The sequence below is a fragment of the Phragmites australis genome, chromosome 4 (genome assembly GCF_958298935.1).
Source record: "Phragmites australis chromosome 4, lpPhrAust1.1, whole genome shotgun sequence".
In the NCBI taxonomy this organism is placed as follows: Eukaryota; Viridiplantae; Streptophyta; class Magnoliopsida; order Poales; family Poaceae; genus Phragmites; species Phragmites australis.
This window is the reverse complement of record NC_084924.1, coordinates 40,507,604-40,523,544: the sequence shown is the minus strand read 5'-3', so window position 1 is coordinate 40,523,544 and position 15,941 is coordinate 40,507,604. Positions and strand designations below refer to the sequence as shown.

General features: G+C 47.3%; 2 protein-coding genes across 2 annotated transcripts; both read right to left on the bottom strand.

Moving 5' to 3' along the window:
• Positions 1–6,917: 6,917 nt before the first annotated feature.
• Positions 6,918–8,268, bottom strand: LOC133914800 (uncharacterized). Its single transcript, XM_062357812.1, has 2 exons — positions 8,051–8,268; positions 6,918–7,953 (listed from the first exon to the last, which is right to left on the bottom strand). The coding sequence occupies exons 1-2, from the start codon at positions 8,266–8,268 to the stop codon at positions 6,918–6,920; spliced, it is 1,254 nt and encodes a 417-aa protein (XP_062213796.1).
• A 1,996-nt stretch (positions 8,269–10,264) lies between these two features.
• On the bottom strand, positions 10,265–11,116 carry LOC133914799 (uncharacterized). Its single transcript, XM_062357811.1, has one exon. The coding sequence runs from the start codon at positions 11,114–11,116 to the stop codon at positions 10,265–10,267; it is 852 nt and encodes a 283-aa protein (XP_062213795.1).
• Between the last annotated feature and the right edge of the window lie 4,825 nt (positions 11,117–15,941).

Sequence of the window (15,941 nt, the reverse complement as noted above, 5' to 3'; positions counted from 1 at the left end):
CTGAATATTAAAGTTAACTTCAGATAAATGAGTAGTGTCTGTTAGACACTGATGATGGTTATTCAAAAGAAGTTCATCATATTTTTCGGTACGAAGTAAGGTGTGAATTAATTTAGAATAGTATTGATAATTTTTAATACGGTATTGTTATTGCAACACCTTATTAGCAGAAAGCATTGTAGACAAAGTTTTTTTTTAATTTTCTCCGTATTTGTGAGAGTTTTGTCACAAAATAGCAATCTAGAATATATCCTGTAAGCGACATGGTTGTATTCTCTAATGAACTTAAAGCCTTTGAGATGAATGTTGGACTACTGTTGTTGTGCTTCAGATAGTATGACTGCATTTTGCTGTTCATAACACTCTTTGAGCGAGTTCCATAGATCATATAGATTTTCATCCATCAAGTATTCAAATTTTAAATCTTGATAAAGATGGTGCCTTATGCAGTATAGAGCCTCATACTTGATTTAATCTTGAAGTGACCGATCTCCTACTTGAGGAGGATTAATCGTCGTTATGAGTTCACGGGACGATAGACTTATCTTCATGTCCATCGTCTTAGATAGTTTTTGCAATCTAACTCGAGTCTATCGAACTCGATGCCGGACATTTTGTCCTACAAAATGACTAATGAACGAATGAATTTACACTCTGGGTAAATTGAAGAATCATTGTAATGTTATAATAATGCAAAATTTGTAAAGTCAAGTTAAGATTAAAATTACATAGTATCGACCGCAAATTATGTAGCTAACATGTTAAAGATAATCATCAAAATAGTGTAGATCTCACAGTAATATGAGGCATAATCTGACAATGGTTAGTAGATGTCTATAGTCCTTCTACCTTGTGTTATGCGAAATTGAATATTTGGAGGGACACTTTGAAGGTAGTCATAATATCAAAATGACATTATGTAGACCTCACAATGGTAGAGTATAATCTGCAAAGATGCAGTAGATTCTTGATTACATCACCTTGTGTTTCACAAATATTAATTGGAGGAAATCACTTAAAATTTTGCATTAAATTCTACTTTGAATTAAGCGGTATGTGCTTATGTGAAGCTATTGCGGGCTTAATTGTAAATGTAAGTGTAGAATGTAAACTTCGCAATAAAGAAAATTAATCGCAAAATAAACAAAGATTACTAAGTAAACTGCATATTATAGGGATTGCTGGAAGCAAACACATTGAACAATACATAATATTCTAGAAAAAGTCAAAGACGAAGAGAAGAAGTCGATGCGGAGGCCGTGCCGGTGATTCGCCGCCACTGTTGTGAAGCGACAGAGGATGCGGCGCATCGGAGACAAAGAGAAGAAGTCGATGCGGTGCTGATGTCGTCCAAAGTGGATCTGGTCGCCGGGTCGGTGAAGAAGGGGGGTAACCCATGGTGAGCCACCATTGTGCCACTGGGTGGGTTGAGGGCGTTGGTGTGACGTCGTGGGTCGCCAGTGGGACTTGTGCCAGAGCGGGTGCGCCGCTGCTGATGCGGCGCATCGCTGCTAGGGTGGGTGGCGCATGTGTTAGAGATGGCGTCTTCGAGGCAACATTGACGTGGACATCGACCTCTGGTAGGGACAGATCGGCAGTGCTCACGGCCGGGCTGGAGGAGAATGGCGCGAGGCAACGTCGATTGTGGTCGATGGTGGTTGGCTCGGTTTGGTGTTATGCCTGTCAACCGTAGGGCGACAAGACGGACAAGGGCCATGGTGATCGCATCCATGGGAGTGGCAACCAGGGTGACCGCATCCATGGGAGTGGTGGTCACGGTGATCGCAATCCACAGGAGTACGATGGCCACCGCCGTGTTTGAAGCGAGGACCACGACAACGACGCGTGAAGTGACGACGGCCATCCTGGCGCAGGACACAAAGTAGAGCAATGGCAATCGAAAATAAGTTAATCATTGTCATTTCTCACCTTCTCTGTGATTGATGAAGGCATTCGTGCCTCCTGTTCATATGCTTTATGGATCATTTAGTTGAGAGCGTGCTGATAACGTATTAAGAATGATTGTATTGCAATGTAATGGTAGGCAAACACAATAGATTCAAACTCATTCTTTATTGATCTTTCATTGATATATATACATATTCAAGAGGTATCCGTTAGAGAGACACTCCTCCCAAACGGATGTCTATCGACAATTAGACATGAACAACCGTTGGACAGTAGCTCAATGTGCAACTGCTCGATGGTTACCTTAACGTGAATCATCTGTTTTCTAATAACCTGCATCAACTCACCGATAGAACTTGAGCAATGATCGCAAACTCTAATTTGATAGAATTCTTGTGTACTACTATATATATATACACACACACATATATATTATGTTATGTTCATACTGTCACGTAATCTTATATTCCCTTCGTTTAAAAATAGTAGCCATATTTTTTTAACCGATGGAGTATATAGTTGCAAAAATTATATTTTATGTAATTAACTTGCCTCCAACAGTCCAACTTAAATTTGGAATTAAAATATCACCCTAATTTCCAAGTTCCACCCCGGGTTGCTTTTAATGATACGAGGTTTAACAAAAGCCATTTTATCGATCAGCTAGCTACAAAAGGAGAACGCGTGGCATTAATTGGAAGATCACGTACGAGTTTAGTGTTGCACCACCTAAGACTGTCTCCAACGGTGTCTCGTCCCCATTCCTCTTCCCTTCCCGATGGCAAAAAGGACGCGAGGGGAACCGCGGGCGAGGTCCAACGGAGTCCCGTCGCGGGCCGGCGTGGGAGGGGATAGGAGAGAGGTTCCCTCGCCCGAGGGAACCTCTCTCCTATCCCTTCGCGGAGAAGCGGTCCGAGGAAGTCGCAGGCGGTTGGGCTCGCGCGGTGCGTCGGAAGCGAGGGGCGTCGACACAGGCGAGCACGAGGAGGGCGAGGAGGGCAACGGACGGTTGGCGCCGCCGCCGGCGCTGGTCTCCCAGAGGCTAGATCCGCTCGTTGCTGTGGACGGGAGCGTCCATCTGTCCGGAAGGTACACCTTTTTTCCTCAAACTCAATCGGATCTGAAGGAGAGGCGGCAGCTTGTTGGGCGGAGTAGGTCCAGGGGACGAGCGCTGGTTGGGGTAGTAGGCTTTTCGGCCGTGGCGTGGGGTGGCGCCGTCGGAGGGGAGGTGGGCGACGGGGACGGGACCTGTGGCCTTGGGCGCCATCTCGATTTGGATGGGCATCTCGGGTAGGGCCGGTAGACCGGCGGTAGGCAGCTGGATATGCAATGTCGGCCTCGGCATGCCTGCCGGCGACACAGAATCACAATGGGTACTGAGTCTCCCTCCTCCATGTTGTAGATGGACGCCACCATGCTTGCCAAGCTTGTGTCCAACCTGCAGGATCATGTGCAGGGGGCGGCATCCGCGTTGAAGAAGGTGGCACACGAGAACTTTAGTCCGGAGAGCACTCCTGCTGCTGCGGAGTTCAACTTAGCCCTTATGGAGGTCGAGTCAATTGCAGCGGATTTGGAGCAGATTGTGTTCCAAGTAGAGGATGCTCTCCAACGTGGTGTCGTGGCGAACCAAGTTGTATTGGCCGATAATAGCAGTGCGGCTGTTGAGGATGAACCTTCGAGATCGAACGACCTTGACGACGATGATGTCATTCCCGCCGACTGGACCTCAGATGACGAACCGTGTGGTGATACGGACGACGGCTTCTCCGTTGAATCCGATCGTTCGTGGAGGCTGTAGTCGGGTCGGTACTTTGTGAAATAGTTGTGTCATATGGTGTGGACTGTTGGACATGATGCCTTTTGATAATTTGTGGTTCAGCTGTCACTTGAACCCTGCAAGGCCTGTAGATGTTCAATGTAGCAACCACACTGTTGATGATGGATGTATGCTGTGCTAGGTTTTATGTACGCAAGACTTGTTTAGTTTGAAATCGGTAGGATTTGGGAGTGCTATGTCTGAACTATGAAGCATTATGCGATGTATTAAGTCCCTGCAATGTATGAACTATGAAGCATTATTATGTATGGGTTTCCTTCCAATTTCATATGCAATTCAGGTGTTGGTTCTTGTATGTCTTGTTCATCTCTTGCTAGGTTTCCTTGTATGCTTGTCTTCGATGGAGATCCAGTATGTGTAGCTATTAAGGTCTGTATGTGTAGATATGAAGGTTAACTATTGCGTCTTTACTGTCAAATTTGCTGCATTGCAGTTTTTTTTCTTGGTTCATTGCTGTCAATTACCTCAATTTTGTTCGAGGCAAGTTGTGGCATGAAGAATTTAAATTTACAATGTAGCAGTTTGTTGGCACCAAAGCACTTGTACCATGAGTCCTATTATTCGTGGTAATCTGAGATCTTACATTATGAGTTCTATTATTCATGGTAATCTGAGTTCTTACATTATGAGTATTCTTCCTAGGTAACTTGTATGGTTCTCTTTGAAGGAGGTCCTGTACATGATGGCACTTGTATGGCATGAAACCTTCTGTCTATATCCATGCTACTCTCAGATCTTTCATTAATGTCAAATTTGGTGCATTGCTGTCTGTATGGCAACCTCAGGACTGAGGTGTTGGGTTTCTGGTGGCAGCTACGAATTTGCGATATAATTTGTCTTTGTCTCTTTTACAATTTGTGGTAGGATTGGTGATTCTCGCTAATGTGCATGAACTAAGCTGTGAGAGTATTTGAGACAAACTTACTGCACCATAGTCTGAATAGGCAGTATCCTTTGGTCGTATGGAGTATCCTGTATGTAATTGGTACCATGTCTTACAACTGTTGGCAAGAAGGGTATCCTTTTGGTCATGCAGCTTCTTTTATGTATTACATAAAAGAAAGTTCTTTGTGATTTCTGTTTCAGAAATCAATTCCATTATTTCTATCCTGGATGTATCATTGGGTTCATTATCTGTGAAACTATTGAAGACATAACCGGTACCTTTACTTTTGTTGGTACTGTGCCCCCATGAGAGCCTTGCAATATTTGTTAACTACATATACTCGAGGATTAGGTTCATTATCATGCTAATGTATACTTGTTCTTGTGCTCTGCAATTGCTCTATGGATCCATTTTATGAAAGCTTTCTGCAGGACGGCGTGCAGCGGATGGCATGGTCGGTGCCGCCGCTGCAGGGGGGACCGTCCAGTGACGAACCATCACCACAGATGGGGCATTTCGTGGTTGCGGACAGTCAAGAATTCCAGCCCGCAACGGAACCGGACCTCGGTCATTTCAACATTGGCAGCGATGACACAGGGGCGAAGAAGGTGACCTCCGCAAAGAGGAAGAAGAAGGTGGAGAACAAAACGGACAGGACAAAATGGACAGATGAGGAGGATGAGCTTCTCATGTCCGCATGGTTAAACGTGAGCCAGGATCCGTTAGTGGGAACTGATCAAAGCAAGGAGACATACTGGGGCAGGATCGCCAAGTACTTCAACACGTATAGGAAGCCGAATATGATGCCGAGGTCGGACAAGGCTTTGGTCAACCACATGAAGCTCATCACGGACGTAGTGACCAAATTTGCTGTGCACGTGAGGAAGGTGGAGCAGCTCAATCCAAGCGGGACCAACGAGCTTGACAAGGTAACTAACACAAGCTAATGAACCGTACTTGTATGATATTGTCCACAAATGAATCCTGCATGCTGGTTGTTTGTGAACTCGTGCTTGCGAACGTAACTGAATCCTATGTGGTAGGAATGGCTAATATGCTATGCAAATTGCTTATTGTAGAATTCTATTTCTCCAAATGTGTAGAAGGCCTCTTCAGTACCCATTGTGTTCAACAAGTGTATGCTTGTTGTTTGTGAACCCTTGCTCCCTGTCTGCTTGCTGGGCACAAGTGTTGATGTATATTTAGTTTTGTACACAATGTGCCAGTTCTGTAGATTGTATCTCATGGTTTCCTTTATTCGCAGATGGCGCGGGCTTGCACAGCATACAAGGGGATTGAGGGCAGGCCTTTTGCTTACATGCATTGCTGGGTGATGCTTGCCGAGCACCCCAAGTGGCACGCGCACGAGTCCGCCAAGGCGCAGAAGATGAAAGATGTGGCCGACGCACAGAACAGCCATATTGCAGGGACTGAATTCCCGAACGACGCAGCATCCAATGCATCGGCTGAGGTTTCTAGGCCCATTGGAAGGGACACAGCAAAAGCGGCTCGTGCTCGCAAATCAGCCTCCACAACATCTTTGCCTACCGTGTCGCTCGGTATGTATGACACACAACTTACTGAAATCATTGAAACAAAGAAGGTTATGGTGGAGCTGAAGAAGGAGCAGGTTTCTGTCATGCGTCTTCAAGCATCCGTCCGAGTAAATGATCAGGATTAGCGTATAATGAAGGTCGATTTGGATAGTGTTACTGGTCCCCTCAGAGACTACTACAAGGGGAGGCAGGAGGAGATCCTTGCGCGGTGGAAGGCCGCAGGACATATCCCGTAGTTGATGATGTGTGGATTTGCGAGACCTGTATCCATTGCAGACATGTGTCGTGTAATCTGTTATGAATTGTTGTGTGGACCTGTGTGTGAGCTGAATGTGGTCGGCTAAAGTCCCTACAAACCTATATCAGTTTGCTTCACTTCCATGATTTCACTTGTGTGCTTCCTATGGTACATCAAGTTGCTTCCAAATATGCAACACCTGTATGCACAAGTACATGAGTTGGTATGTTCGAAAAGGAAAGAAGAGGGGAGCCCTGGCCGACTGGTTTGACCTCAATGTGCGTATAGGAAAAAAACTCCAATTGCTCAGTACACAACTAAAACAGATTGCATTTGACTCATAGCTACAAATCCATTAATACATTACGATTGCATCTGACATAATTGAAACAGACATTATGATACACTGCGATAGTAAACATTGACATTGAATAAAGCGATGACTGCCAACGCAACGACGGCGCGTAATCTAGATGGAACGTGATGACAAATCTAATGTGCTCCATGACGACTCCATAAGTGCTCCACGAGATCATCACGTAGTTGGTGGTGCAATGCCCGGTTCCTGATTGCTTCAGTGACTTCTATGTACTTCAGTACAGCTTGGTCAGGATTGCGGCGGGCTGTCGCTTTCTCGCTCATGTAATCAAACACCTCGTCCACATCTGGGCCGGTCCCCTCGTCCTCAATGATCATATTGTGCATTATGACACATGCAGTCATAATGTTGTGCAGTGTGCTTTCATCCCACATTCTTGCTAGACCGCGAATTATGGTGAACCTCGACTGCAGCACGCCAAATGCGCGTTCAACATCTTTCCGAACAGATGCATGCTTGGCAGAGAAATACATGCTCTTGTTCCCCCTAGGCGCTGAAATAGGCTTAACTATGGTCGCCCATTCGGGGTAAATTCCATCACCTAGGTAGTACCCCATGTCATACGTGTTACCGTTAATGGTGTATGACACAGGGGGCGAAGTTCCATCCGTGACCCTGCTAAAAATGTTAGAGCGGTGCAAAACATTTATGTCATTAAGACTACCGGGCATCCCAAAAAAAGCATGCCATATCCAAAGATCATACGATGCAACCGCCTCCAAAACTATGGAGGGTTTGCGTGTATGACCGGTATATGCACCATGCCATGCTTTCGGGCAGTTCCTCCAAACCCAATGTATGCAATCGATGCTCCCCAGCATCCCGGGGAACCCTCTCTGCTCGCCAATGGCTAATAGTCGAGCAGTATCCTCCGCGGTGGTAGCACGGAGGTACTGCTCGGAGAAAATCCGGACAACGGCTTGCACAAACTTTCTCAGGGCGAGCCTCGCTGTGCTAGCCCCGATCCGAACATACTCATCTACTGTGTCCGCACTGACTTCGTATGCCAATTGACGTATGGCAGCTGTCATCTTTTGGAGGGGACTTAGGCCCAGCTTTCCGGCGGCATCCCTCCCCTGCCGAAACCATGGGTCGTGGTTCTCCACAGCAGCGGCGATTCTCAAGAACAATGGACGACTCATCCGAAACCTAAGAAGGTGAACAGTCGTTACTACGAATCACAACCCACACCTTTGTTAAGTACGAAAAATGGTCTCACCTACGACGGAACAATGTATGACCATACACTGGCATGTCGGCGAAGTAATCCTGAAATAGCCTAGCAGCTCCTTCCTGGTGCCCACGGTCTATGACCGCATGTCCGGGCACGGAGCCGCGGTGGCGGCGGCGACCTTGGGCACCAATTTGTTCCTCCTCGATGGCGACCTTGAACAGCAAATCATCCTCCTCGTCGCTGGAGTCTGATGACAACATGAACATATCTTCGGATGTAGATGAGCCCATTGTGCCAGTGTCAAATGTGGAGGCAATTGTGGTTATCTGCTATGGTAGGTGCACTCTTTTATAGCGACAACACACTTCCCGTGCAAGGAACCCGCGCCTGGCTTCCCCTGCAAGCTCCCAGGCATGTGCTCAATTGCTTCTAGGGGAAGACACTTCAACACGAACACAGCACACATGTGATTCCTTCCTTCCATGAGAAGGATGTACTACACGAACGTAAAAGCGATACGGGTTCGAAAAAAGACCGTTGTACGAAACACATATCCATACTGATGGTACCAGGCATCGACCTCTGCTCTTTGGATTTTGGAAATGAACAATACAAAGAAACATAGTGGTTTAGAGATTTATGGTGGAAATGATAGAATATTTGTATACGCGGCCGTATACGTAGTCGTATTGTTCGTGTCATGGCAATCTTGTTTGCGTCCCCTACTCAGCACGTATATGCAACCGTATTGTATACGTTATGGCAGGTATGAGGAAATAATAGAATATTGGAAGTTTGTTAGGGAAGGGAATGGGGAAGGGAATGCTGTTGGAGTGCAGGAATTTGAAGGGAACGAATCTGGGAAGGGAATCCCTTTGGGAAAAGATTTTGGGCTGGGAAGGGAAGGAAACCGTTAGGGACAGTCTAATAGGGCTCCGGTTGAATCAAGGAATCTCAAGGAAGGATCAAGGTCGTTAAAATGCAAATACATCGACTTTGTCAGATTTCATGCTTCCAATGTTTCCTTTTTCTGATTGTCCTCATTGCAGACCTCGCAAAATATAATCAACATAACCACGAAGAAAATTTAGCAGACGCAAAATTTGATAGACAAATATATGAACTTTGTTTTCTTATTTAGATTTTATTTTAGTTTTCTGCACGTACTTCATCGGTTTGCATGGCTAGTTCCTGGAACAAATGAAATTAAATTAAAGCTGCATTTCGTATAAAGAGATGGATCACGGATTTTAGGTGTTCCGGCCACGCATGGCCACTTCCGCAAGTCGCGATATTGAAAGTTTTGATGATTAAGCAAGTAGAGTGAACATCGTGTCCTAGAGACACACGACGAGTCTATTCTGCATCTAGACGTAATAATGAACTACATTACACCACTCTTAGTTGCTGTAGTTATCTTCGTAGCACCCTAGTTACGACTAAAAAACTAGTCATTTACGACAGCATATATAGGTGAGTTAGATCATATGATAAAAAATATATAATTATGAGAAGCATTATAGTTTACTATTGTGCCACCCCTAATTACAACTTAAAAAAATAATTACGACAGTATAGATATTTAAGTTATGATCATATAAAAAAAAGTCAATTATAATAGTAACTATACTGTTTTTGATCGTAACTGCTTTTTGATTCAATTCTTTCGAAATCCATTGAATTCAATTCTCCTGAATTCAAACATTTCTCAAATCCCGAAGCTTCAAGTATGAATCTTTCTCCTAATTCAAATACCCTTATTTGAATTAATGCCAAACTCAGATTCGAATACTCCTATTTGAGTTTAATCCTATATATCTCAAATCCATTTTCAATTCGAACTCATTTTGAATTATCACACATTTCATTTACAAATTCAAATACATCTTTTGCAATTCAATATATTTATTTGAATCAATATTCATACAAATATCTCACACTCTCTCTCTGTTCTTCTCATGCCCATCCCCTCCCTCTGTGCCCTCTCTCCCTTCCCTGGCACACTGCGCCGGCCATCAGCAGCCCATGCTCTGCACCGGTCATCTCTTCCTGATCTTTCCATCAAGCAGGCCAAAGCCATTTTACTTCCTTCTCTTCCTTCACCTGCAAGCCTCCTCTTCCTCACACACATGCATATATACACACAAGCAAGCACACATACATGCATACGCCGAGCTGCCCCATGCTGCCGTCTCGCCCGCGTGTGCGTCATCCCAGTCCAGGCCGCCGTTGATGTGTGCGCCGCATTCATGCCGTCGCGGCCGCACGCGCTGCCTCCGTGCACTACTACCGGCTTCCCCGGCCAGAACGGCTCGCGCCGAGCCACCATGGGCCGCCTTGAGCACAGCCAGCCAGCGCCGCCACCCGCATCACCGGCCATCCTAGGTGAGCCTCCCCCTCTGCTCCTTCTTCCGCGCTGCCGGGCCAAGCTCCGCCCGACCGAGACCACATCTGCCGCGCAGCGTCGCCGCACGTGCTGCCGTCGTGTGTGCTGGTCCGCCGGCGCTTCACCGCCCCGGCCAACCTCCTCTCTTCTAGGCACGCCACCCTCTCCAGCTCCCTCCTCCCCTTGCTCGGTCGCCCCCAGCGCAGCGTGTGTGCTGCACCGCACTCCTGGTCGCGCCGCGTCGTGCCGCTGCCGCCCGCAGCCGGCCCGCCGCCAGGTCGCCGCGCACACCATCTCTCCATCCCCTCCGGCTGCTCCGCGCCGTTCCTCCGGGCACCGCCTCCCAGCATTCTTCTTTCCGCCGGAGCCTTCACCCAGCCGGATTCCCTTCCGCCGCGCGCGCCGCCGTCTCCCTCTCGGTGCGCCGTGCCGCCTCCTGCCTCGCCAACCCGCGCCGTCCCCGCCGGCCACCGCCTCCCTCCGCTCCCCTTTCCTCTGCGCCACCCCGAGACACCGCCGTTGCCGGTCTTCTCTCCCCGAGCACCGGCGTTGCCCTCCTCTTTCCCGGCGCCGCCGCCCCTCTCTCCGGTCTCTCCCTCTCTTCTCCGGCCGCTCCCTCTCTGCTGGAATCCCGCCGCCGCCGGTCGTCTCCTCTCTGGTCGCCCCTCCCCAAGCTCCCTCCGCCTCTCTCTCTGTGAGCCGCTCGGGCAAAAAGGCCACCCGGCCTTATCCTTCCCCCCTCTCACCGCCATGTGGACCCCATCAACTGGCTAGTCCACCGGCCGGGTCCACGGTAGACCATACACCGAGCTCCCCTTCGGTCTACCGGCCTACACACCGAGCCCACCGACAGCCCACAGCGCCCTGTCCACGGTGCGCCCACCTCACAACCTCCCTCCGGTCCACAGTCCCGCGGACCGAGTTTGCGAAATAGTGCTCCCTCTCTTTTTCCAGGATTTTCTATTCCGGCAATCTTCCGTCCGCTATAACTCCTCCGTTTCAACTCCGATTTCGGCGATTCTTTCGCCAATATTCCTCTAAAATCATAATCTATCTTCATGCCAAATCTTGTAATTTTTAGAGTTTGTTTAACATTCTCTCTCGGTATTTAATTCTTGTCGTAGTATTAAATTTAGATTTAGATTTTGTCTTTTAATAGATAAAGTTGAAGATAAATAATTCGATAATGATGTTTAGTTTGTAATCGTAATATTGTCGCATGTGATAACCTAGCTTAAGTAGGTTAATTCCTTTTCTTAATAAGAATAACTAAATGTTGTTTCAATTAAGTGTTTAAGAATAAATTGATATTTCATGTGATATTCTATGTGATAGTTTATAGATTTAATCTTAGTTCAATTAAGGTGATAAATTAACCCGTGTAGCGGTTAAATAAATAAATACATGTTAATAGAATATGATAGAATAATTTAACATTGGTAATTAATTAATTGAATAACGTTTTGATAATTAATTAATTAGATTCAAAGGATAGATTAATCTAATTAATTAATTGTATGTATGCTTTTATGATAGCAATAAGATATAACTTAGTGTGGCAATTAAACAACACTAGGTAATTAAGGTTAGTTGCTAAACGACCATGTTTTAGTGCTATAAATTGGAGTATTTAATCTCCACACTTAAGCACATATAATCGTCTAGAGTTATACTTACGTATATATGTATACATGCTCACATACATATAAACGTAAGTATTACACATATATTAATGTATGTACACGTGCACTCATCTACACGTAGAATCTCTAGCTGTCGTCCTTCGACAGTTAATCTAATAAGAGTTCACCTAGTTAATAGTGATTTGTTCAAGTTTTCTCTTAAGTTGATGACAACTAGGTTAACAGCTTAGCCTAGCTTCGCGAGATTATCCCGTTGTTCTCTGTGTATTAGTTTCATATTGATTAGAGTTGTCGTTTGTCTTTTCGCTGGGTTTAGCCTTCGTCGTTTTCTCCGTTGTTTTTCTTCCGTTTTGGCATTTCTTGGTTTTGTTCTGGTGCTCATTTGCTTAGTCGTTGTGCGCTTTTTGTCGTTAATATGCGTAGACTCGAAGTCAAGGTTCTAAGCAGGAACCCGAGGAAGGAACTGAAGGCAAGGTCCAACGATGAAGAAGAACCCGAAAGATGTGAACGACAAGACCAATCGTGAATTGACCCTTCAAGAAGGCAAGTCCTATTTTCCTTGATCATATTGAACCTATGTTTTCCGATAATCTACATACTCAGCTAAAACTGGGAATACTACTGCATGTGCTATGTATTACGCTTTTGCAATTGTTTGTAGTAGTTAATCCTATCAACACTTGCCATGCCATAACTAATTTCACCCAGAATACATATCACCCTAGGATTTCCTATTGTTATCTATAGTAACGATGGAAGACGTCTTGATATCTAGCATGCTTAGGATTGAATACGTCTCCTCAGAGGCGTCGCTTTTAAAAACTGCATCTCCTCGGGGATGATAAATAATCATTATCCAATGACAAGTCATATACCATGAATCCTTGATGGATATGAATTTCGTGATGGATGTGAGATCCTTGTCGGTGTGTGGGATATGGTGGGTGGTGTGTAAAAATTAGTGAAAACTGTTTTGGCGGGGGCAGGTAGAGTAGTCCTCTGTGGGAAGGGATGCTCTTGGGGGCATGTGGTATTGTGGGAATACTCGTGCTGGGAGATGCCCACCCTGGCCGCTTAAGGACCGAGTCATTGCGGCCCGTCTAGCCTAGCCACTACGTACAACCATGCGTCCTGTATGGGCAGGACTTGACTTTCCTTTCACTGGACTGGGTCGGACATCATACCAGGAGGCTGAGAGCAACGAGCAGGCAAGTACTATCCTGTCCCGCATGCTTGGAGGTTTCTAGTACCGGCCAAGGCTTAAAAAAAGGGATGCTGGCCTTCGGAAGCATGCAGCTCTGGTACTTGGGCGTGTCTCGTGGAAAAGCCCGACAGGAAAGGTGTTATGGAGGGTCTCGGTATGATTCGCTCCCCTGCATGCAACAGTGGGAGGCTGAGCATATCGCGTGGGTAAAGTTGTACAACCTCTGCAGAGTGTAAAACTATTCGAATAGCCGTGTCCACGGTTATGGACATGCGAAAGCAGCAATCGCGTTGACTAGACTCAGGGTGCGTGTGTCTTGATGCGTGAGTGTGTGGACTAGATGTCCGTGTGATGTGGTTCCTGGCGCACTCCGCCAGAAGCTGTGTGGTACTAGAGGTACACCAGATGTGATAAAAGGGACTGCGGAGTGAGGTATAGCCCCTCCCAGGACTGAAAACCCCCAGATACAACTTGTTACCCTGGTTTTGGTTTTAAAACTATTTCGACAGCTTTGCTATCAGGTCACCTTCTAATACGTTAGGGACTTGAGGTGATACTCAGTACCAACAGAAGATGCCTGAACCGTTTTACTTCTAAACCATTTTGAAAGCTTTGTTATCAGGTTACCTTCTAATGCGTTGGGCACTTGAGGTGATACTCAGTACCAACAGAAGATGCCTGAACCATTTTACTTCTAAACCGTTTTGAAAGCTTTGTTATCAGGTTACCTTCTAATGCGTTGGGCACTTGAGGTGATACTCAGTACCAACAGAAGATACCTGCCTTTGTTTTCAAAAGCTTTGTTACATTTATTTCAAAAAGGTTAACGGTGGAGAATATAACTGGATATCTGCATAAAACCTGTTTTACGCTTAAAACTATGCCGTAAAGCCTTATCCTTGAAATATTCATTATGCATCTATCAACCCTTTGAAGTAGTATAGGACTTGTTGAGTACCTTCCGTACTCAGTCTTGTTGCTTTCAGATTGTTGAGTTGGAGATCAACCTCAACCCAGATGAATTCGAAGAGAAGAAGTCTAAGGTCGCGTCCGCACCTGAGTTGCCTGTGGCATTGGGTTGCATCGTCGTTTCGCTCCGCTGCGCTGTAGGCTCTTCTGCCTGGCTGGTCTGCTGTGGATTCTTGTCCACCAGACCATCTTTTCTCTTTTCAGGTATTTATTTTACTTATTTGTATTTGAAGTATGTATTTGATATCATTCTGTTGAATTCTGTGCGTATCAGCTACTTGATCCAGGGACTGATACATGAGGCACAGGAGATCCCGGTAAGTGGGGTCTTACAGCCGGGAGGGTGAGGCTGCTGAGGCGGTGGCGGCCATCGCTGCCTGGGAGGAGCAGATCGCTAAGCATGAGGCGGAGCTGACCCCCCGCGAGCGGGCTCTGTTCGAACTGGCGGCGCAGGTGAAGCAAGCCACCGGCCCTGCACCCGACGCTGGCTCTTCTAGCGCGGCCGAGGGCCAGGGTCTCGAAGAGCAGCTACGGACCACGAAGGAGAAGCTCGAGGCCACCTTTGTCGCGCGGGCTAACCTGCAGTAGATGTTGGAGGTCACACTCCGGTGGATGCGGCGGTCCGTGGCGAGGGCCGGCCTTGGGCGACTCGTCGTGGAGAAGAAGGGCGACGCCCCCGGACGATACATCCTGGGACTCCAGCAAGTCTGCGAGTGCCTCGAGGCGCTGCCCTGGGCCGTCCAGGAGCTTGCCGCCCGGGAAGGGCGCGGCTTGGCCCAAGCGGTGGCCGAGCACGTCCTGGCCTGCTACCGGAGCAGAGACTCGAACTTCCCGCTAGAGCCAGCTCAGGAAGGAGTAGTCGAAGCCGAGGGAGAGGCCGCCCGGGAAGCGTTTCGGAGCACCGCTGTCGAGGTGGCGGCCGACTTCACGCGGGAAGTGCCGCCGCCGCCAGCCCCTGGGGGTGGCCGTGACGACTCCGACGCCGACTCCGATTAGGATTTTTGTAGTTTCTTCTTCTTTTATTTGTCTTTAACTTGATGTAAATACGGGAGTGATCTCTTAGAAATTCTTGTATTCCCTTTGTAAATATAGTGGAAGCTTTTCTTTGGGCTCGCAACTCCGGTATTCTTGAGTACTTAGTGCTTCTTCTGATGTTTTGCCTTGATGCCCCGGGGAGTACTCAGTCGGACCGATCCCGATCTTTCTGTCCCCGAGAACGAAGTCGTCCCGATCGTCTTTCTCGGCGCGTTCAGCCTCCGAGCCTTCGCGAGTCCGCATCGGCTAAGTCAAAAGACAAAGACACGAACTTCCTTGCTTGGGAGATAGATCGATCCAGCACGGAGCACGCCATGACCGGTGAACACTTTTCCACCTTGCGACCACTCAGTCAGCAGACCGGAGACACGTGCGGGTGGGAATGCGACCAAGAGTCCCCATAGTTCGGTGGTGCCCGGGCTTAAGATGGACCGAACCGAGCACCGACAGCCCGCCCTTGAGGCCTAGGCTCCGGACTACTCGAGTGGCTCGAGCGATAGGATTACCCAGGGCGCTCAGGGACTCGGTAGTGCTCGGGGCCCTAAAAGCGGACCGAACACCACGACCACCATGAAAGACTTCGATCGGACATTACCGCACGTACGGTACATCTTTCTACGGACCGTTCTGTCGTTCTAGGAAAAAGTGGACGCACGGTAGGGTTTTGTGCGCGAGGAGACCATCTCACCGAGCAGATTAGAATACGAGGGCCCCCGAGGACGACTC

What these genes read in the sequence shown, in the direction of transcription:
- LOC133914800 (XM_062357812.1), bottom strand. Translation starts at nt 8,268, where the DNA reads ATGGGCTCATCTACATCCGAAGATATGTTCATGTTGTCATCAGACTCC. An exon ending in TACTTCGCCGACATGCCAGT is followed by an intron (nt 7,954 to 8,050) that starts GTATGGTCATAC and finishes TCACCTTCTTAG; the next exon opens with GTTTCGGATGAGTCGTCCAT.
- LOC133914799 (XM_062357811.1), bottom strand. Translation starts at nt 11,116, where the DNA reads ATGGCGGTGAGAGGGGGGAAGGATAAGGCCGGGTGGCCTTTTTGCCCG.